The 21,285-nt window shown below is 47.8% G+C and overlaps 2 protein-coding genes across 15 annotated transcripts in view; one reads left to right on the top strand and one right to left on the bottom strand.

Moving 5' to 3' along the window:
• ANGEL1 (angel homolog 1) overlaps positions 1–21,285 on the bottom strand; it is a 92,889-nt gene that overhangs the window by 55,540 nt on the left and 16,064 nt on the right. Inside the window, exon 11 of one of the 13 annotated variants that reach the window (XM_054200841.1) lies at positions 5,361–5,956. The exons of 9 other annotated variants lie outside the window; for them this stretch is intronic. In XM_054200841.1, the coding sequence (XP_054056816.1) occupies positions 5,871–5,956 (86 nt within the window). In that variant the 3' untranslated portion in view covers positions 5,361–5,870. Of the gene's footprint in view, positions 1–5,360; positions 5,957–9,057; positions 9,759–11,590; positions 12,473–17,677; positions 20,723–21,285 lie in introns of those variants that run through there. 3 more of the 13 variants (XM_054200842.1, XM_054200840.1, XM_054200843.1) reach the window with 3 other exon arrangements.
• Positions 5,043–20,441, top strand: VASH1 (vasohibin 1). Of its 2 annotated transcripts, XR_008466335.1 has the most exons (8): positions 5,043–5,336; positions 10,422–10,510; positions 11,598–11,654; positions 12,741–12,815; positions 13,840–14,221; positions 14,616–14,728; positions 15,310–15,513; positions 15,729–20,441. XR_008466335.1 is itself a non-coding variant. In XM_054200866.1 (7 exons), the coding sequence occupies exons 1-7, from the start codon at positions 5,058–5,060 to the stop codon at positions 15,380–15,382; spliced, it is 1,068 nt and encodes a 355-aa protein (XP_054056841.1). In that variant the 5' UTR covers positions 5,043–5,057; the 3' UTR covers positions 15,383–20,441. The 2 variants fall into 2 exon arrangements, 1 of the variants encoding a protein (XP_054056841.1); XM_054200866.1 differs by having other exon boundaries at positions 15,310–20,441.

The raw sequence follows: 21,285 nt of genomic DNA, 5'->3' as shown, positions 1-21,285 counted from the left end.
TTTGGGTTGGAAGGGACCTTAAAGATCATCTAGTTCCAACCCCCCTGCCATGGGCAGGGACACCTCCCACTAGACCAGGCTGCTCAAAGCCCCATCCAACCTGGCTTTCAACACTTGCAGGGATGGGGCATCCACAGCTTCTCTGGGCAACCTGTTCCAGTGTCTTACCACACTCACAGTAAATACTTTCTTCCTAATATCTAATCTAAATCTCCCCTCTTTCAGTTTAAAACTGTTACACCTCATCTTATCACTACACTCCCTGATAAAGAGTCCCTCCCCAGCTTTCTTGTAGGCCCCCTTTAGGTACTGGAAGGCCGCTATAAGGTCTCCCCAGAGCCTTCTCTTCTCCAGGCTGACCCCAACTCTTTCAGCTTGTCCTCGTAGGAGAGGTGCTCCAGCCCTCTGATCATCTTTGTGGCCCTCCTCTGGACAGGTCCATGTCCTTCCTGTGCTGAGAGCTCCAGAGCTGGACACAGTACTCTTGGTGGGGTCTCACCAGAGCAAAGCAGAGGGGCAGAATCACCTCCCTCGACCTGCTGACCACACTTCTTTTGATGCAGCCCAGGATATGGTTGGCCTTCTGGGCTGCAAGCACATATTGCCAGCTCATGTTGAGCTTCTCATCCACCAACACCCCCAAGTCCTTCTCCTCAGGGAGTGTGAATTTAAATTAACACCATATCTCACATAATGATTTTGGATAGAAAATTTGTAACTAAAAAGCTACACAGGTTTCCTCCCCCCGCTTCACTGAGCACAGCAGCTCTGCTAACCCGTCAGGCCAAGACCATCCTGGACTCCACCATGACATCGGTCCCAGCCCACTCCTCTCAGCACGGGGACTCAGCTATGACAGTGCGGGGCGCAAGCGCAGTCAGGCAGCTTCTCACCTCCTCTCGGAACTGCCACCAGCAGAGTAAAGCCTGGATGAAAATAGGTGAACCTGCAGGAAGTTTCCTACAGGTGCAAAGGAATCCGTGATACATAGGAATAGAGCTTTCAGGAGAAGAGCCCTCACAAAGCCTGTTGCAAGCTGTCCAGTGTGATATAGAGGCTCTGGGTGAATCAGTTGCAAAGTTCTGAAAATCAGTTTAGACAAACTCCAGGTGCCTTTGAAAGAAGCATTCCAAACACACAGAGAATTAAACAGAATTAATGTGTAAAAAAAAGCACTGAAGGAAATTCAATGGTTTTTGATAATAGCTTCAGAGCTAAATAAACTCTGGGAAATAAATTTGGAAAGAGGGTGATTTGTCACATGCGGCTTTTCACTGAGCTCTTGCAGGAATACAGAAAAGGGAACCCACTCCAAAACAGTTACAAAAAAGGAAGTTAGTGGCACAGAGAAGCTTAGATCACTAAGAGTTAGGCCAAGATGGATAAAGACAGCACAGCCCCTGCTCATGCTCTAAGCAACATTTAGTGTCATATGAAGGGTTCCAGTTCACACTAAGAAAATGTAGGTTAACTAAACCATGGAAATAGTGGCCTAAAATTGTTGTTGAGAACTAGAAATCTCTGGTAAAGGTTTTAATTGCTCCTATGCAAGTTCACAAAGATACTGCTTAAAGAACAGTCATGCTTTTGAAGATTTTTTTTAAAAAAAAAAACAAAATGACAGCATAATAACAAAAGATTGGCAGAAATAAAAAAAAAATGAAATATTAATCAAAATGTAAACAACATTACAAAACAGAAAGTCAACACTATCACTCACTATCCATGTTTACAGAAACAAGTTTTGGACCCCCTCCAATAGAGACAAAACTCCCAATTCACCCTGAAAAACAGAGGAGAAAATTTATTTTTCAAGTGCTCTCTACACCACTTGAACACTTTTATGAAATATTTTATATCTTATGAAAAAAACGTTATTCAAAAAAGTTCAAATAACATTTACCAATGTTATTTATTCTTTCACTAACAGCAAGTCTTAACTCTGTCTTCAGAAAGCTTCACCCGTTTAAACCACTCTCAGGTTTGATTCACACAGAGTCCCTACACACTTCCTCTACAAAGCATAGGTAAATAAAAGCTTTATATTGTTATTAAACAAAAATTGAATGGTCTTCTGGTCACTCATCATCCTAGCCACGATAATCTGCTAGGAGAAATTAGAGGCAGTGTTGCGGTAATGTCCATTACACAGGCTGCACTGCAGGTAATGACATTCGCAGACAAGAAAACACCAGCTGTGCAGAAGAGACAGCGAAGTCTCTGCCCTCTGCTGTCACCTCAGTTATGTTCAGTCCCCACTGCAGGGACTGGCCCACTCACCATGGCTGTGCTCTATTTTTTCCCAGCTAAACCAAGTGTAGTGCCGTTTTATTAGCTTAAAATACTGATCCCCTGCTGCTGCCAAATTATTAAAAGTGGTGGCCAGAAGGAAGGGACACTGACTAATAACTAACTAATGTAAACTGAAGCAAAAATCCCCTGGCAAGCCTTATTTTGAGGCCTGATGATGATTATCAGCTACATTTCCTTCAACTGAGGTTTGAGAATATATTTTAAGTCATTAAATATACAAGGATTGTATTTCACTTCTACTGTAACACATTATTTTCATTTTTAGGAAAGAATAATCCTTAAATGTGCCAAAAATGCCAATTAATCTTTACAAAATCACTGGCTACGAGTCAGGGTTACTGGCATTTCCCTCTTACAGATAGAAAAGCTGAGGTATCGATGGCAATGCAAATTACCAGCCGTGAATTAGTGCCAGAGCTCAAAATTGAAACCAGCATCCTTGCTTCTACGGACAGCTGCGCTTAGTTTCAGCCCAGGGAGGCAATACAGCTCTAATAGAAGCATTTAAAGCCACTCTGTCTTTTTCCCAGTGCTGTTACTGGAAATGTACCTCCCACTCAACCGAAATGCAGATGATGTCCCCCAATATGCCTGTGCACTGCCATCGCATGACTGGCACACTTCCAGTCCTGTGTCTGTAGAAGAACTGGGGACTACTGGGGAAGAAGGGACCACGGACACAGGAGGGTATGAACGATTCTTACAAAAGGTGCCAACTCAGGGTCTGCAGAGTGATTCCTGCCACAGGCTTTGCTGCCTCTTTAGATATAAAAAGTCAACTTCTACCAATCTCCACTTGCTCACAGGTAAAAGGCAAAGACAACCATAACACTAAAAACCTTACTGAAGTGATAAATCAGCACTGCTGGACACCTCCATTCAAGAGAAAATCCTTATTCAGTATTACAGAAGTATTACAGAAGTCAACGTAGGTTGCATGTAGCAAGGCCAGTGGTTTGTTTAGAAAGCAGAAAGAAGCAGCAGGAACACGCATTTAGCTTAATTTTCCTGAAAGGAAATCAACCTTTCAACAATTTGGGCAATGTTGAGTTCGATAGAGTTCCTGTGTTCAAGTATTTCTTCTCAGAAATGATCTCATGTGAACATCAGCCCACAGAGAACTACAGGAAAAGTGGCATTTCTCTCTGAAATCCTCTGCCAGTCTCCATAAAGGTTATACCCAGTTCTCAAGACTATCAAATCCCATGGCAACCAGAGCCGGGATGTATTTCTCTCATTCTCCACAATGGTATTAAACGACAGCCCTTTGTTTGGGGCGCTAAATGCAAGCATTTCAAGATGCCCTTCAGCAGGCTCCTCAACAGCCAACCTGTTACTTTGTACGCATTTCTTTTACTCGGTGCTTAAGTTACAGAACACTTTTCCCCTCACATTAGGGCTTTCAAAACGGATTATTATTATTATTACAGGGTGGGGACAACACAGAGCCAGCAGTCCTGCCCATGGCAGGACATGGCCCAGCTCTTATGGATGAGGACACAACCATTGTGCCTGGAACACACGGGACAAGAACAGGCTTCCACAGCTCCTGCATTCTGTGGAGAACCTCCCATGGCAGACGTGCACATCACCCTACTGCGGGAGGGCTGAAATAGAGGCCCAGACAGCGAGGCCAGAGCAAAGCACACCGTCTTTCACTTGAGGTGCATCTCCAGCCCTCATACAAAGATGCACTTTGTCTCTTTCCAGGCAGAAGAGCCCCGCTGGGGCTCTCCCACGAGCTAGACGCGCTTTGCATCGTGGCACACCCTGAGCTCAGCAATAACCACTTTGGGACCGCTTGATGAGTCAAACCAGCAGCATCCCCATTACCACTGCTGCTACTCGCTGCTTTTCACCTGGGAAATTTATCCCAGCTCTTCTATTCCTCAAGGCCACCTCTATGTGAAAACCCGCCCCCACCTCCAGCGGGGCTTTACCGCCCAGCGGGGTCATCTCCCCGGGCCCCTCTACCCCCCCGGCCCCGCTCCCTCACCCACCTAAGCCCCCGGCACAGACCGCGACCCAGCGGACGCAGCGTACAGCCGCCGGCCGCCCCTCACGGCGACCGTTAAACGGTCGTTTCGTGGCCCGCCCCCCGCGGCTCCGCCCCCAGCCTCCCCCCCACAGCGTCTCGCTCCCGCCCCGCCCCCCTTATCGCCCGGCCGCAGCCGCCCCCCGGCCTTATCGCCCGCGGGCAGAGGCACCCCCGCCAGCAGCAGCCCGGCTGCGGGCGCGGCGTTGGGCGTCCGCCGCCGCCGCCGCCCGGGGCCTGCGAGACCCCGCGCCGCCCGGCCCGGGGCGGAGCAGAGCGGAGGGGAGCGGCGCCCGGCCCGGCCCAGCGCCGCCCCGCCCGCCCCGCCCCGCGCGGGGGCTTTGTTACCCCGCATGCAGCATCCGCCGGGGAGGCGGCTGTCCCCGCCCGCCCCCCCACCCCGCCGAGCGCTCGGGAGGCGGCGCGGCGGGGGCGTCCGGGCGGCAGGCCCGCCCCGCCCGGTGCCCGCCGTCACTGCCGCGGGCGGTTGGGCCGCCGGCGCCTCCCCCCGCCTCCCCGCCGCGGCGGCCTGATGCGGCGCCCGGCGCCGCCCCGCCCGGCTTTTTCTCCCCTCTTTCCCCCAACCCACTCCGCCTCGGTATCTCCGGGGGCGCGGCGGGGGCGGTGACGCCCCGTGCCCGGTGCGCCGGCCATGCGGGGCGCGGCCCCCGGCGGCCCGGCGGCGGGCGGCGGGCGCTGAGCGGCGGCGATGCCGATGCCTGGGGGCGGCGGGGCCGGGGCCGGGGCCGCGGCCGCCGCCAGGCGACCCCCGTCCGGCGAGGCGGCGGCGGCGGCGCGGGACGAGGAGCAGCAGGAGGAGGAGGGCGAGGAGGATCTCCGCGACGGCGGTGTCCCCTTCTTCGTCAACCGCGGCGGGCTGCCGGTGGACGAGCCCACCTGGGAGCGGATGTGGCGGCATGTGGGCAGGATCCACCCCGAGGGGGAGCGGGTGGCGCAGAGGATCCGGGGCGCCGCCGACCTGCCCAAGGTGAGACCCCACACACACCCCGGGGCTCCTGTCGGCGGCAGCGCCCGGCCGGGCCGTCCCCTGCGGGGCGCACGAAAGGGAGAGGGGGAAACGGTGGTATCCCGCTGGGAGGACTCGCTCGTCCGGGCTGCTCAGCTCGGGAGCCGTCCCTCGGGAAAAGGGCCCCCGGCGGTGCGCTTGCGGGAAGCGGAGCCACGCTGTGACTCGGGGTGCGGGAGGGTGCCCGCGGGCCAGCAGCACCCTCTTCTTCTGAGGCCTTGCTGCAAAACGGACTTGAGAGTAGTGTGCGAGTCCCCTGGGAGGGAGATTCTATGAGATGGGTTGCCCTAAAGACTGGATAAATGATGAAAAGATGAGGAGAGTTAGGTTTAGAAGAGTCTGAATACTTGAGGTGGGAGGGTGAGACAGGCAGAGGTAAGCCTTTGAGCCATAAGAAATTAGATTTGGGTAGTCTCCCACACCAAAAGGCATTCTTGCACAGAACAGTGTCTTGTCAGAAAAGGCGCTCCTGCTGCCAAAGAGTTTGAAGAGGAGTTAGCGAACGCTTGCAGAGCTTGTTGCTGGTGTAGGGTCAGATGCTGTGATTTCCAAGCGCGTTCCTGGCCTTGCTGCAGCAAACTCTATGGAAAGAAGAACCAGTGATCATTTCACTTAATCTTGTGCCATACTGAATCATTAGCATGTGAATTCTTGTGATTGTTGCTATCTGTGTTGCACCTCAGCCGGGAGAAAAATCTCCCCCTTTCATTGGCATCCTGTGAACAAAAGAGGCTGCAAACATTTGGTGTTTCACTCCATTGGTGGGTTATGAGAGTATTCCCATCATCCTAACAGAGGAAATTCAAATACAAGAAGATGAAGCTTTTTCTGCTCAGGCTTTTTTAGCAAGGATTTCCCTCCTTGGCATGGTAATTTGAAGTATGCAAGAACATGCTATTATACAGTCCATACTGCTTTCCACAAGGAACTCTGGAGAAGCATGTGATGGAACATCCTTTGTGCAGTGAAGACTTACAGGCATCTGTGGCAGCAACCAGAACAAATTTTGAATCCTGATTACAGTCTCTATTCTAACCCCACTAGACTTTTCCTTCCTTTTCAGATTTCCTTCCTCTCCTCTGACTTTGTCCTGAGCCTGGCTGAAGGCTGAAAACATGTTTCAGATCAATCAGACCATGCACTACTTAATTTTGTAACCAGAAGGGCTGATTTGACCAGAAGAGGTGAGGGAAGTGGAAGAAAGAAGTTCACAAACAAGAGTCTGGTCCACGAGGGGAGAGAAATACAGTGTTCAATCTCTGTTTTTTGTCTTAATGCGAAGTACTTCCACTGTTCCTACTTTATGGTCATGGTGCTAGAGGGTTACTGTTAGGGGACACAAGCAGTATGAGCTCCCCTAGCAATAACAGGTGAAATTGGACTATCCGTTCTTTTTGGTGTTTGCTAGCACCCCTGGGAACAAGATCTATAAACTCCCTTCGGCCCTCTACAATCTGAGATACCATTTCCAAGCTCACCAGGCACCCAGCCGAGAGGATGCTGGGCTGCAGGAAGCAGCAAGGATGGATGGGCTCTGTTTCCCTAGCTCCTTCTCCCCTCCAGGGATGTGTTTGTATCTTGAGGGCTGCTTACATCACCACGTATCTCCGTGCCATCAAGTTTCTCCGAATAGCTGGTGCAACAGATGAGAATTAGGACAATGAGTGTACTCTGCAGGGCTAGCTCCTTTGAAAAGCCAGGTACTCTCCATGTGCTGGAGGGTGAATAGGCCTTTTTAGTTGTTGGGAATGGGTCAGTGGTTTGCCTGCTCCCAGATTTTTGGCTGTCAACAGTAGCTGGTTTTGGGAGAAACAACTCTCAGAAGAGTTGTCCATAAACTAAACTTAATACCATAAAACGATGACTGCAGGAGGCTGTGATCAGACTTTATAAATAAGTTCACAGATCAGCTGCAGAGGCTGTGTCTTTCACTGGGGTGTGAGAGCTTGCAGGTTTCCTCTGGTCTCTGTTTCTTTCACATAGATTTGGGGGTGAGGTGGCATCGAGCGAGCCGTGCCACGCTGGCAGGACACAGCTGATGGGCCATGCAAGCTAGGCTTGAGAGTGCCACCCTCCTGTAGGCTGTTTCCTTTCTAGCAACAGGGTGAGGTATTGCTTTGCTCGGAGCTGCTGGGACCATCAAATGGGTGCACACTGGAAATCAAAAGTTATGTGTGTTTGCCTCATTAAAAAATGATGGATTTTAATTGAGGTGGTTATGAGGGCAAAGACAGGAAGAGTTGCATCTAATGGGTTCATATATTGAGTTTCTTTAGTCAGGCTAACAACTGGGATTGGTATCGCTCCCATGTTGCTTGCAAAAGGAAGATTAGGGAGGGGCTTGGATACATACAAGCACCATAAAAGAAACTGCTGTGAAACTAGGCTGGCCAAAAAAGCACCTCTGTGATATGGATAAGGGTGGAGCTTTGCCTGTGCCTCCATCCCATCTGTCTTGTCTCATGTACAGCATATCCCACTTAGTACATGAAAATCTCTGTTGTTCTTGGAATCCTCTTTCTAAAAGCAGAATCCCAATCCCGTGCATGTAGCCAGCCTGCCGGGGTGCATGAATGTAGGAGTGGGGTGATGCAATCCCTCCACACAAGTGATGAGGGACCAAGGATGTGTTCAGTCAGTCTGCTAAGCCTGGCAGAGGGATGTGCTCTGGGAACTCTGGGCTCTCTTCCTAGCCCTCTCTCCAGCTTTCAGAATAACTAAAGGGAAAGCAAAATAGAGCTGATTTCCTATCTTTTCTGTTACAAATAAATTCTTCTCTGCTTTCTGGAGGATTGTGAAGGCTGCCTAATATTTATAGCCCTTCTGAGATGTGCAGTGGATGATGCTGGGTAAGAACAAAGCGTTAAGAGTCTCCCATCCTGTCAGTGTGGGATTGAGGGATGGAGACCTTATTCCTCTCCTCCTGCTTCTATTACCCCATTAAAATGCTATAGACCTGATGCAAAAGAAACTGTAGCCCAGTCTGGGCTGTAGGCCCAGATCTGAGAAAGAGAGAGCACACTGTACTTTCATCAGTTTAATTACTTGAGGTGCAGGAGGCTCTTCTGCATTAACTAGTCCCCTGCTGAACTGGTTGCCATTACGCTGTCTCAGTGGTGCAGGGTCCTTTGAGGAAAAGGGGATGTGGGGGTCTGTACTAGTAAAAGGAGGAGTAACTACCCAGAATCATCAGTCTGCACTGTCAACATGCACTTACTCTGTCTGTCTCCACTCAAAAAGCATGAAAGTCTCTATGCTGAAGAAATTAAACAAAGTTAAATAGTCAGCCTGTCCTGGTTGTTACCTCTTTCATTGTTTCTGCCTGGAAATGATTTCCTATGACTCAGTGTGTCAGCTCACAGCATCCAAACTGACTCAGCTTGTGCAGTTCCAGAGATGGCTTCATCCCTGTGCCGCTCTCTGGAGCCTTCCCTGCTCCTGCTGCAGCTGAACAAACCCAGTTTCACAGCTGCTCCTGCCGTTCCTGTGCTGTCTCCTGCAAGTGAGCCAGCCGGTGCCTCTTGCCTGCTCCAAGCAGGGTACGGAAATGAGGCCTGGCGATGACAACTGGCGCCTCCAAGAGGTGCTAGGAAAATGGGTACCAATGGCCAAATAGTGCTACTTAGTTTTCAAAAAAAAAAAAAAAAAAAAAAAAAAAGAAAGATCAAAACACATGAGAGAAAATGGATCGAGACTAGTTTAGTTCAGTGTTTACTTGCTAATGGTGTTTGGAGCTAGACTGAAAAACACAGATTACAGTTCCCAGAGGCAGCAACAGCCCATGTCTCAAGGTTAAGCAGTCTCTGGCCCCTGTGCTGTGCAGGCACAAGCAGAGTGCGACCATGTGGCCAACCAGGACAGGGAACTGATCTGACTGAAAACTACTCATGCTCACTGGTTCAGCTTTCAGCTGGTTCAGGTGCCTGACCTGGTTCACTAGTCACTTGTGCCAACCCAGGCCAGAAGAAGGAGGTATGGAAATGAGTGGCCGCAGAAATACATGTAGAGGGTAATGAGTGGCTAAGCAGCGCTGCTGGCTACAAAACCATGGCCAGCAGAGGCAGTTGTGCACAGCAGAGTAGAAGGCCCAAGGGAAGATCTGGTTCTGACTCACCCTTTCTTAGCTGGGGGTAGCTAATTCGGGGAAGTCTGAGGAGGAACTGAAATGCTAAAAAACAAACTGCCATGAAAAGCTGCAGTCTGGTATCAGAGGAGTGTGTGCAAGGCACGAGTTACTCTTCAGAAGGAAAATGCTGGGCTGTTTCTCCAAGCCTGTCAGTCACACCAAATTCATGTCTTCTCCATTATATTTGTGCTGTGGACAGGACCCTTCTCTTTCCTTAGACATATTTTCTCAGCTGCTGACGGGGCTGCAGTTATCCCCTGTGGAGCAAATGGAGAGGAAAATGTGATTGGACCCCCTAAGGCTAAGGTCTCAGAATGAGACAGCAGTCGGAACAGTGAACTTTCAGAAGTCATTCTCTGACCACGTAATTCAAAACAATGGACACTGCAGGAGGGGGAATCGCAATGCTGTCAAGCCTGTGTTCTAGCCAGTGCCAACTCACCGGAGACGCCAGGAGGCAGTGAGGGACCTTTATACCCTTGCTTACAGCACTGTTCCATGCTCTGGTGCTTTTGGGGAAACTCATTCTCTGTTTTTGCCTCTCTCTCTCCCTCTTTTGTTTTGTGCCTTCCAGGTTGCATACTCAAATGAGGACAAGCTCCCTCGGGTGATAGCTTTCCTGGCTCGCATCTTGCCTTGTCAGTTAATTTTATCTAATTCTTACAATATAATGTTGCCTAAATGCAGGACCCCTTCCCACAATTTCTCTTGCAGCTCAGTGGTGGTGCTTCATTCTGAATCCCTTCCCAGGGTGGTCACCAGCCGGTGGTCATCCCTTCCTGGTATGGTCACTTTGGGCTGCTGAAAGGAGCTGCTTTCAGAGGAACATGCTTCCAGCAGCTATGTGCTACTGAGTTCAGCAAGAACTGAGAACTGGAGGGGTTTAGCAGCAGTGATTTATGTTCTGCTTCCCATTTCAGATTCCCATACCAAGTGTGCCTGCGTTCCAGCCGTCCACCCCGATCCCTGAGCGCCTGGAAGCTGTACAGCGCTACATCAGGGAGCTTCAGTATCCTTTATTGTTACCTTAGTCACTGGTGTGATAACCCAGGAAGAGGGAGCAAGAGGACTTCCTTTCCCTGTGAAGAACAGAAAAGCTCATTCTGTTATAGCTGGAGGGGAACTGAATCTTCCTCCCTGAAAACAGGAAGCTGGACTCCGGATGATGGTTTGTTTTACTCCTCTGTTTCTTTTCTGCCCAAGTTACCTTCTGATTCTGTTCACTCCATGTAACAAATGGGCATGTTGTCAAGGGCCTTTCCCCACTACCCACCTTTCTAGGTCAGTGGCTTTACAGTGACATTTCGTTAGGAACATGCATTTCTGAGACCCTGACAGTCAGGTCTCAGGTGGACTATAAACTGTGTCATCTCACGGTTAATGCACAGGTGAGGAAACTGCCTCTCAAACACTCTTCTCTGTAGCTGTCTAGGGGAGAGTCAGACACCCCGCTTTTGTGCATCTGTGGTATCCTGCCCCTTTATATTCAGAGCTGCCTGTGTGACTGGCTCCTGGCAATGAGATTTCTCCATCCTTGTTGTGCTGGACAGCAGGCACGTGCCACGCAAGCACAGCCTCATCTCACTAATGAGATACAGAGCTAGCTCTGGCTTCAGCTCTAAAACAAGGTAAGAAGGCAGACCTTTTGGTACCTCTCACCCATCTATGGTGGTTGTGCTCTGGATTGGGTCCTAGTCAGAATAAGATACCATGAAAGTTTCAATGCTCCGTGCATTTTGTGCAGACCAGAGCACACAGAGATCTATCAAACTTTGTTCTGCCCTGGTAACCGGAAAGCTGAGCAGAGCACGTGCTGTCAGCATGGACCTTTGGGAAATGAAGTGGAAACCTGTGTGTGAGGACGAGAAAGAGAAAAATTGACAATAAGGAAATACAGTGGAAGTAACAAGGGACTAGAAATGGGAGAAATGCAGGAGAGGGAGGTGGGGACTTTCTTGCATTGCTGTTATATTTGTGAGATCTTGACTTTGCTGTGAGAATACTTTGCTGTGAGAATAGTAAGTATCATGAAAGTTCTTCAGACAGGTTTTCTTCAAACCCTACAAGCTGCCAGGCCCTTAACTTCTCGCCTCCAGGTACAATCACACTGGGACACAATTCTTTGAGATTAAGAAGAGCAGACCTCTGACTGGGTAAGTGCTGGCAGCCCCTACAGCATTTAATCTTTGCTTTAAGATGTTGGGGCCTTGCTATACCCACTGCTTTTTCTTCTATCCCCTGGCCAAGGTCTAGGTGGCACTCGGGGCTTTCAGTACTGCAGCTCCATCCTACTTTAGGTGACTTTATTGTCTGTTGCCTGGGGCACGGCTGGGAAGAGCTGTGTCTGGCCTTTCTCAAGGACAAGAGTAGGTTTTGTTGTCATGAATCAGTAAATTCAGTAAAATAACGTAAATGTATTTCAAAGATGTGCAGATTCTGCCTGCTTCTAATTGGAACATAACTATAAGAACTTCTGATAGATTCTGAAATTAGATCCTGCCCTAAACAAGCTTTGTAAAAGCCAAGTCTCTTTACAGGTCTTACTTCATAGCTCCTGTGAGTGCCTTTGCAGAACCTAGGCTCACTAAGCCTCTGGTGTCTCATACTTTGAAGGACAAGGGGGATTCAGATTTTGGGAAGACTGCAGATTTTGGGAAGAGCTGTGCCCCCTAAGTTCCTGGAGATAAGCACATGATGTTTATTGACTCTCTTGGCCAGCATGTTGAGAGTCTCCCAAGACTGGCTTCTAGTCCATAGACTTATGTGACCCCAAAAGTCTTGTGTTGAATCACTGCAATGTCTTCTCCACAGTGTTTGTTAAATGGAGAGTAGGGTTAATGCCAGAGAAGAGGGCTTCACTGTCCTTGAACCTTGTGAGGCAAACATTGCTGACTCTTGGTCCTTTGAGGCTTCTGCTTGTGGTCACATTGGTGTCCATCCAGAACTCGCTGTGCCAAGTGCTGTGGTCTCCCTGAGAACAGAGGTTGGTTTAGTGGGTAGCTTTGCTGTAACTCACTGATGGGAGTTCCTTGTAAGCAGTGACAGCGTGTGGTAGAGACCTGGTTTGGATTCCATATCTTCCTAAAGAAGATATTTTCTCCTGTTCCCTGTCCTCAGTGGGCCACCTTCTCTCCTGGAAACCCACCTTACATATATAGTGCAAAAGGGCTGAACTGGCCATACTGGCATAGCACAAGCCCTCTTAACTGTCCTTGACTTTCCCTTTTTCCACTCTGCAGGCTGATGGACCTGGCCAAAGAAATGACCAAAGAGGCCCTGCCAATAAAATGCCTGGAAGCTGTGATCCTGGGAATGTATCCTTTCCTCTTGGAATTGTGCTTGTCTACCCATCCTTGTGTTTTTTCCTCTGCTCTCTTATGATGCTTTGAGGCTGCTGATAATGTTATCACCAAGCCTGACATGTCTCTCTCTTCCTTCTCCAGTTCTCCCAAAAAAACCTACCAATAAAATCCAAATCCAAGCAATAGTTCTTCAGAGTTGCTCCTCCTTCCCCAAGAAGGGTGGTGCTGCTCTGGACAACTCTACAAGTGAGTAAAAGATAAAGGAAGGATCTAAGGAACATCTAAAGAGGGGCAAAAATAGTAGCTAGAGTTAGGTCAGGAAGTCCTTTGTGGATCACATTGTCCACTTACTGCAATGTTGCCTGCATATGTTCTACATTAAAATAAATTAGGGATCCTCCCCAACTTCTAATTATGGTGTATGTCACTTTACTATTAATGTCTAACATCGCCTGCCAGCTTAGGCAATACCTTTATTAATTCTAGATGTGTGTCGTCTTTAAATACACATCTTTCCTAGCTACCTTCCAGGCTTAGTCTATGTCTCTTGGGCTATAGATTCTTTACGCATGTTGGCAAAGCCACTTGGAGGGGCAGAGATGGCAAGTGAATGGTTCAGAAGTCTGATGAGTATTTTGTCCTGAAGGTTCCTCAGTTCATGTGTGAAATAGTAGCTAGTAAACCAGATTAAAACAAACTGAGGAATAATGCTGCAGCATTAACAGTTTGGGAGCTCTGGAATAAAGTACACTTGAGGTGTTAGCATTGCAACTTCTGCATCACAAAACGGCCTCAAAATTAACTTCCATTTGTTGATTGTCTTGAAGAGGGCAAGTCTGGTTTCCCCACGACCCAGATGAAAGTAGGGCAGCTTGCAGTGAGCTGGACTGTTGATCTGGAGAACAAATCCTGCCTATGTGATGCCTGAATCCCTGGTGAGTCCACTGAGCAGGCTGGGAGGGTTTGGAACAGGAAGGAAGTATCTTGTCAAGAAAATGGTATCACTCGTTGTTTCCTGAACACTGGCTGCTGTCAGTTACCTCACCAACAACATGACCACGCTGGACCGTTTCCCCATCAGCTTCAAAACGCACTTCTCAGGGAACTACTTCCGACACATTGTGCTGGGGGTGAACTTTGGAGGCCGCTATGGGGCACTGGGCATCAGCCGACGTGAGGAGCTCATGTACAAAGCACCCGTCTTCCGCACACTGAGTGAACTCATCTTTGACTTCGAGGAGGCATATCGCCGCTGCTGGCACACTCTCAAAAAGGTGAAGCTGGGACACTGTGTGTCCCACGACCCACACAGCGTGGAGCAGATTGAGTGGAAGCACTCCATCCTGGATCTAGACAAGCTAACCCGGGAAGACTTCCGCAAAGAACTTGAGAGACATGCCCGTGATATGAGGCTGAAGGTAAGCAGCAAGGATGGAGAAGTAGTTCCCTGCTGCATCCGCTGTCTTGCCTGGCTGATGGTGTGCTGGGGGAATGAAGGGGCAGGAGGCTCTCCTAGATGGTGGTGGAGTTGAGGGTGAACTGGAGGCTGAGGGCTCTTTTCCTTTGTATACAGGCTGGTCCCCTAATGGATGCTAGCGCAGTACTACAGTTGTGATTAGCTTGGACTGTATACAGTCCTTGGAACCATGACTGTCACTGTAGCTTGTTTTTTCTGGCTTTTATATTTTTGATGCCCTTACCTTGCCTTTTTGTCTTTTATTCCCATATAATTGTTGTTAGGCTTTGTGTTTTCTGGTTACTGCTCGTATCGGTTTTCTGATCATGTTGCTCTTACTTTAATTTTTCTCGCAGATTGGCAAAGGAACTGGGCCACCATCTCCCACCAAGGACAGAAAGAAAGATGTCTCCTCCCCACAAAGAGGTCAGGCCAGCCCCCATCGGCGCAACAGCCGTGGGGACCGACGGTGAGTGGGGCTGCTGGGCAGGAGACCTATCTATACCATCTCTGTTTTACTCACAGATTCCACCTTGCTGTCTGGTTTTGCATCCTTCTGATGTCTTACTTGGGTTGTTTATAGCAGGGGATACTTCTCTGACCTGCAGTAGCATTCCTCCCTAGTCTGTGCCTTTGTGAGTTTATCATTGCTTGGGGTGTGGGGGCACAGCTGGGGCTTTTTGTTTTGGTAGGGAGGAGGAAGGCAGCTCAAGCAGACAGTGATCTTGGTAGCTGATATTTAAGCTTATGCAGGGGTCTGAGATCTGGTGTCTCACAGACCTGTGCCCCAAAGAGATTCCAAAAATTACACTGCTGTCAATCCTGAAATTGATCTGGATTACCAGAGTGGACTTCCTACTCTTCCTAAGTTGCATTTTCTTCTGTGGAGATCGCTGGGAGAGTTACTGGAGGCTGCAGAATATTGCTGCCCTCAATAGTGTGGGATAAGTCTGAAGCTTTCCTGTCCTTTTCCTGTGCTGCCATCTCTATGTGCAGCACCTCCTGACTGAAAAACAGTTTCTGAATAGTTCTTGCCCTCTTTGCTCACAGGCCATCTGGTGAGAAGAAGCCTGCCGATTCCAAAGCCATGCCAGACCTCAATGGGTACCAGATCCGGGTGTGAAGAGAGCTGTGCCTTGTGTGCCTGGCTCCACAGACTTCTTGCTGGCCACAATTGGGACCTGGATCCACCTGCAGTGATTCTGACAAAGGGGACAGGGGAGCAGGAGCGGAACAGAGTGCTGATCTTCCCAGGTACTTCCTAGTGGGCCAGTCCCAGAGCTGGATCCCATGGGTCCCAGAAGGATTCACCTGCCTGTTTCTGGGAGAGGTGTCCATCTTAATTCACTGAAAGAAGTATTTTTAAAGAAAAAATAAAAAAGATCTGTACATTGGTGGGAGTTTGCTGCAGGAAAAATATGAAGTGAGTGGGGTCAGCAGACTTGCTATCAATTTTTTTGTGTTGACAGCAAGTAGATGAAGCATCTTGTCGACAGTACTTCTTCCCTGTCTGCGCAGAAGTCTTCAACCCATGCAAGGCCGGCAGGGCTGAGGGTGAAGTCACGCTGGAATGGGATGGCCCCCACATCTTGTGCAAAAACTCCTGGTTTTGTCATTATGAACACTTTGTTTAGCATTGCTCTTGTGAATTACAGGGCTGAATTTGCTCAGCCTGATTTATTGATCATACAAGAGCCTCTCATCTGGAGAAACCACATTTTGTATGTTTAGTCCTGCCTATTTCAAAGCATTTCATTGTCTCTAGGGGGCAGGTAGACAGTGGGATGATGATCCTCTTTACCCATTGCAATGATGGTGAGCTGTCGCTGTTAAGTCCTTTTGTGGTTGAGTGGGTCAGGATATGCCTATGCCATTGCCATATGAAAACAGGCATGGAGACCTCAATCATCCCAGCACTGGAAGCAGGGGCAGGCAGGGGCTGGTGGGAAGCCTGAATGTTGACTCATCTCTTCATCAGCCTTCTCTCTGTCAACTTTTAGTGACTGCTACTGTGAAAGCTTGCAGAAGGCACTCCAGTCACTGAGATACGAATTTTGAGAGTAAATAGTTAAAGAAGGTTTTAATGATGTGAACAGGTTTTACAAGCGTTTTTCCTTTCCGCAAGGGTCTTGCTCCTTCCTGACTGTAATGTTAGTGCCAGAGTTACAACCACCTGTTGGTGGGAAGCCCTTCTCAAGGAGATTGCAGCTGCTTTCCTGACAGCTCAGCCTACAGCCTCCTGAAAGCAGCTCCCCACCCCAGTCCCAGAGCTGTGCTTATCTTCTGGCTCTTCCGATAGCTGCAGTATTTAACAGCACCACTTACGCTACAGCCTTCCCCACAGGGCTGGGCTGCGCCTTTCTGCCTGCTTACCTACAGCCTTGACTCTTCCTACAGTTCTTTTCAGGGAGTGTTGTAGTACTGATTAAGCAGTGTGATGCTTGTCAGAAATCTGGAGTGCTCAGACCTCTCTTTGAGGCCTAGGGCCTGGAAACACTGGGGTTGCCAGAACTTAGAACAGCATGGCCTTGAAGCGATCTGGATGCATGGATCTAGGGGATACAAAAACTGAGCTTGGGAGTGGGAGTATCCTTGAGAGAAACTGCGTCATGTTTTATCACTGCACTGACAAGGAGCTAAACTTTCTGAAATAGTACATGTTTCATTTTGTTAGAACTGGGCTTATTCTTTCCTGTGAACTTGTTAGGAACATGATGGAGATTAGCTCTACCAGGTTTTTTGTTGCAGTCTTACTGGGACACATCCTCATGTAAGCAGTGCTATTTTGGCGGCAGAGAATGGGTTCTTATCTCCAAACAAATCAGCTCTTCTGTCCAGTTAAAGCAGTGTTAATCCTTGAAGCACCACCCACAAGCGATTTAACTCAGGCCTTACAGGTTCCTAATTGTACATCCTTAACTGTGATGTAACTTGCAAGGCTCTATATCCATACAGCTGCAGTCTGTCCTTCCCAGCTCTCTTTGTAGCCTGTACTTTTCTATACGACCAGGAGGACAATGCATAGGGAGGTGGCAGAACTTGCTGCTGATCCAAGATAAACTTAATCCAGAAGAGGATGCCAGTTTCCACAGCGCAGTGCAACACCTGTCCCCTACCCTGCACTCCAGCTACATGCAACAATTTGAAATTAGACAGTGTTAGCAAGCCAAGCAGCCATTTGAATGTGTCCTCTGGTCAATTTTGTGTGGCTGTAAATTACATATTTCATGCTCTAACGATGATGTTAGCTGTAAAGGTACAACATGGTACCTGTAAATAATATGGGTCACTTGGAAGCCACAAACTGCCTTTGCATCATGTTTGCTATGCAGCGGATTGAAAGCTCGGGTGCCACTGTGAATCACAGGATAAACAGAAGCAACAGTCAGCAAGGGAGACTGAATGTCAGGTTTTATTAAAGTGGATGAAATCCAGAAAAAAAATTATAAAAGCCACTTAGATAAAACTAGAATGCATCCTTTGGTTGGTTAGTTAATTCAGAGTAACTGGAAAGCTCTCAAGAATAATTAGTAGCTTCATACAGAGCACATTCAATAGCTGGACAGACTTGAGCCTTTTTAGATGGAAAGGAGGGGAAGTGTGTTGAGGGAGGAAGACTTCAAAACAGACAGGGCAAGAGAGAAGTCAGCTGCAAGCTAATGCTGCTTTCTTGAGAGCAGGGCAAAAGGGATGCTCAGCAGTGTTAGATCACTGGGGCAGAATGGCTTAAAACAAAATGCTTTGTTTGACCTGGTAATTAAGCGCTTTCCTGCAGGATGTAACTAAGTCAAATAGCTTAGAAAATCAAAGGAAGTGGATGTTTAAGGAATGAATAACAGGTAGAGTTCAAAGTCTCTTAATCCTCAGCTGTAGCCAGACAAGAATATCGTCTTGGAAGATTTAGTTGCACAATTATGTACGTTAGGAGGCATTTAATTCTTCTTATGTATGTAATGTTGACAGCTTCTCAAGATGGACACAGGAGCAGACATGAGCCCTCTACTAGGGTTACAATTTCACGCCTTCTGCTATGTTTCTCTGTGTGGTAGAATTCCTGTCCCTTACTGGTTTTGTGTCTCCAGTTTAGCAGATGGTGCAAGAAACTGGAAAATGACCAAACAATTCTCCCCTTCTTGCGTTTGCTCCCCCCACCTTTGTAACAGGATGAATCACTTCAATACAAAGCTTACCTTCCTTGCTAACAAACAGGACAGAGGATTAGTGCAACCCAGTTTTATGCCATAAGAAACCTGAGGGTACAATGAAAGATGAGATGAACTTTTGCACTTCCACTTCTTTCCTCCCTCGTCCACCTGCTCTGGCTTCTGGTCTGTCTGCCTTTAACCGTAAGGAAAAAAAAGGCTGGAGATGAGTCTTTTTCACTTCTGCAGTCTTCAGAGCTACAGAAAAGGAATGAAAATAAGCAACTTGACTGTAACTCATACTCCTTAGTGCCTGCAGAACAAAAAAGATGGATCTTGAGGAGTCCTATTATTTAATGTTAAATATTAATATGATTGCTCATGTAGCTCTGGGGTGTAAATTTCACTGTTCAGTAGGTCTCATCTGATGTCTGTTCTGCAGTACAAATCCTTCTGAACTCTGTGGAAGGGAATTGCGTCCATACACTAGGAATGGATAGGCACTGCCTGTGTTGTATGTGAAGTTGAGGTGAGCTTTGTAAGACTTGAACAAATGCTGACCTACTACTAGAAAAACTATTTTAAATCTCATGCAAATCTTGAAATAAGAGTTCCTCTTTATACTTTTATCTAGACAAGTTCCCTTGTATCCCTTGATACCTGGCCAACTGCAATTGTTTTTAATGGATGAATGGATTAGTGAGCAAAACTTTCTGCTACAGTGTCACTCTGACATAAACTTCATATACTAAAGAGGGTTAGGTGTCCATCAGTCTGTGACACACTAGCCTTTTTTTTTAACTCTGATATGATAAGCTAAATGAGTCTTTAGGAACTTAAGGTATGTTAGCAAGTGTTTTAGCTGGGAGTGGAGTGGTTTTTTCAGTTGACTATTTTACCTGTGTGCCGCTGTATGGGGTCAGTACATAGTATGTTTGCATCTACCAGAATAAATGACTCCAGAACTGTGGTTGAAACATAGTTTCTGTTCATGCAGTAGCTGTATTGCTGTTATCAGATCTGCTTAAGATGAAGAAATTTTTCAGTATTTCAGGTGAAAGCCTTAATCAGGTGCCTGCCCCTTAAGGTAGGCTCATGTGTGGTGTTGTATAAACTGAAACATGACTGTCCTTAAAATTGGGGAGTTTAAGAAACCGTAATGAACAGAAGAATGCTCCTGTTGCCAAAGGGCAAGAGTCTGGATTAGATGGGCTTGACCTTGCTCCAGTGGCCCTGGCTAATCACTTCAGGCGGCTGCTTTAGCCGCTTGCTCTTTCTAAGTATTTAAAGTGGTCCTGATGATCAGGCACAAGATATAAGCAGGAGGTACCCTGTGTCCCATGCGTACTGTGTGTGCAAGTCTGCCTGAAATAACACCGCATTTTCCAGTGGTCTTGCACTGTTGTCCTGTCAATATGAAGACCTGCATTATGGATTCATAACTTAACCTAAGAAAGCAAGTGCTATTCTGGCTTGGTGTTTGCTCTGCCAGAGCAAGGTGGAGATGGTCCCTCTACAGCCAAGCTGAGCTCCTTAGGGAATTTAATATTTTTGTCTGTTTCCTGAGCAGGTGTTTACTTGTATCACAGCCACTCTCCAGTGGTGCCCTGGCCCTGTCTGCTCAAGAGCAACTCAACTTAGGCCCAGAAGGCTACTAAATCCCCCGTAATCTCTGCAGAGCAGAGTTTCCCTCCAGGTCAGGGCTGAGATGGTGCTAGTGGGACCAGAGTTGTCCCTTTCCATGCACATCAGTATTCTACTCTAGCACTGATAGGGTGCTCCGAAACCATTTACATCTTTATCACTGGTACAGCTCAGAACTAAGAAATGGAAGGTTTCTTTCTTTAAGAACAATATCATGTGTGTCTTTTTGTAATTAATCAGTGTGGTTCTGTGTTCTTATGTAGCCAACACAGAACTTTAGATTTAGTTTTTACTGCATTTCCCATGGCCCTCATGTTGATACTTCTTCCTGCTTCCTTTGACACTTAGACAATAAAATTCCCTCTGTACTGCTCTCAGCTTGTGCAGAGAAAACAAGATGTCTGTACTGTCTTTCTTTTTGATTTAAACTTTCCTGTCGTCAGTCAGATGGTAAGTCAAAGGCACAGCCTTGAGTGATGGCACCAGACAGATTATGTATAGATACCCTGTACTTACAACACTATGGACACAGAAGAACCCTCATTCTCCTTCAGTCATCTTGAACAGGTGAGCATGGCTGTACAGACAGAGGCAGCTGCCAGAGAGTAAGAAGTATGTACGTGGCTGTGTAGCAAAGGCTAAAACTCGTCTTTACTTTTGAACTGCCATCAGTCAGGCTGGATGGAAAAAAAAAAAGTCAGTGGATGCAGCAACAGAAATTTCAGTCTTGAAACACTACCGTAAGGGTTAACACAAGCCTCTGCTTGCACTGCTCTGCTCTTCAACATATGATCCAGTCTCCCTGCCTGGCCTGAAAAGCAATTCTGCTTAAGGTCTGTAGTTTAGTGGCCTTCCAAACTAATGACCTCACCAGGACTTCTCAAGACAAATGCTGGGTTAATAAAGGACAGTCAGCTGCAAGATTCAGTGCATTCCCCCAGCAAGGGGGATCCAACTTTATTCAGGCTATCATTTTTCAGGCATAACATACCCCTTCTCTCTAGGGAAATGAGTAATAGCTGGGACCAGGGCCAGGATGTAGGCAAGCTTAGAGAGTGTAGAGGAAAGGAATAAACATCCCCTAACCTGTTACTCCAAAAAGAATGGCACATACAATAGTCTCCCTCTGAGCTAAGTTAATTATATGAACAACAACTGTCCTGAGGGGAAGTAACTGCATGGCACCTAGTAGGTGGTATGAATAGAGAAAAGAAGAAAGTAGCCACTTCATAAGCCTGCA

This window comes from Rissa tridactyla, chromosome 4 (genome assembly GCF_028500815.1).
Source record: "Rissa tridactyla isolate bRisTri1 chromosome 4, bRisTri1.patW.cur.20221130, whole genome shotgun sequence".
Classification (NCBI taxonomy): Eukaryota; Metazoa; Chordata; class Aves; order Charadriiformes; family Laridae; genus Rissa; species Rissa tridactyla.
Note: the sequence above shows the minus strand (reverse complement) of the source record. Positions and strands in the feature narration are given on the sequence as shown.

What these genes read in the sequence shown, in the direction of transcription:
- VASH1 (XM_054200866.1), top strand. Translation starts at nt 5,058, where the DNA reads ATGCCGATGCCTGGGGGCGGCGGGGCCGGGGCCGGGGCCGCGGCCGCC. An exon ending in GCGCCGCCGACCTGCCCAAG is followed by an intron (nt 5,337 to 10,421) that starts GTGAGACCCCAC and finishes TTCCCATTTCAG; the next exon opens with ATTCCCATACCAAGTGTGCC. An exon ending in CGCTACATCAGGGAGCTTCA is followed by an intron (nt 10,511 to 11,597) that starts GTATCCTTTATT and finishes TCTCGCCTCCAG; the next exon opens with GTACAATCACACTGGGACAC.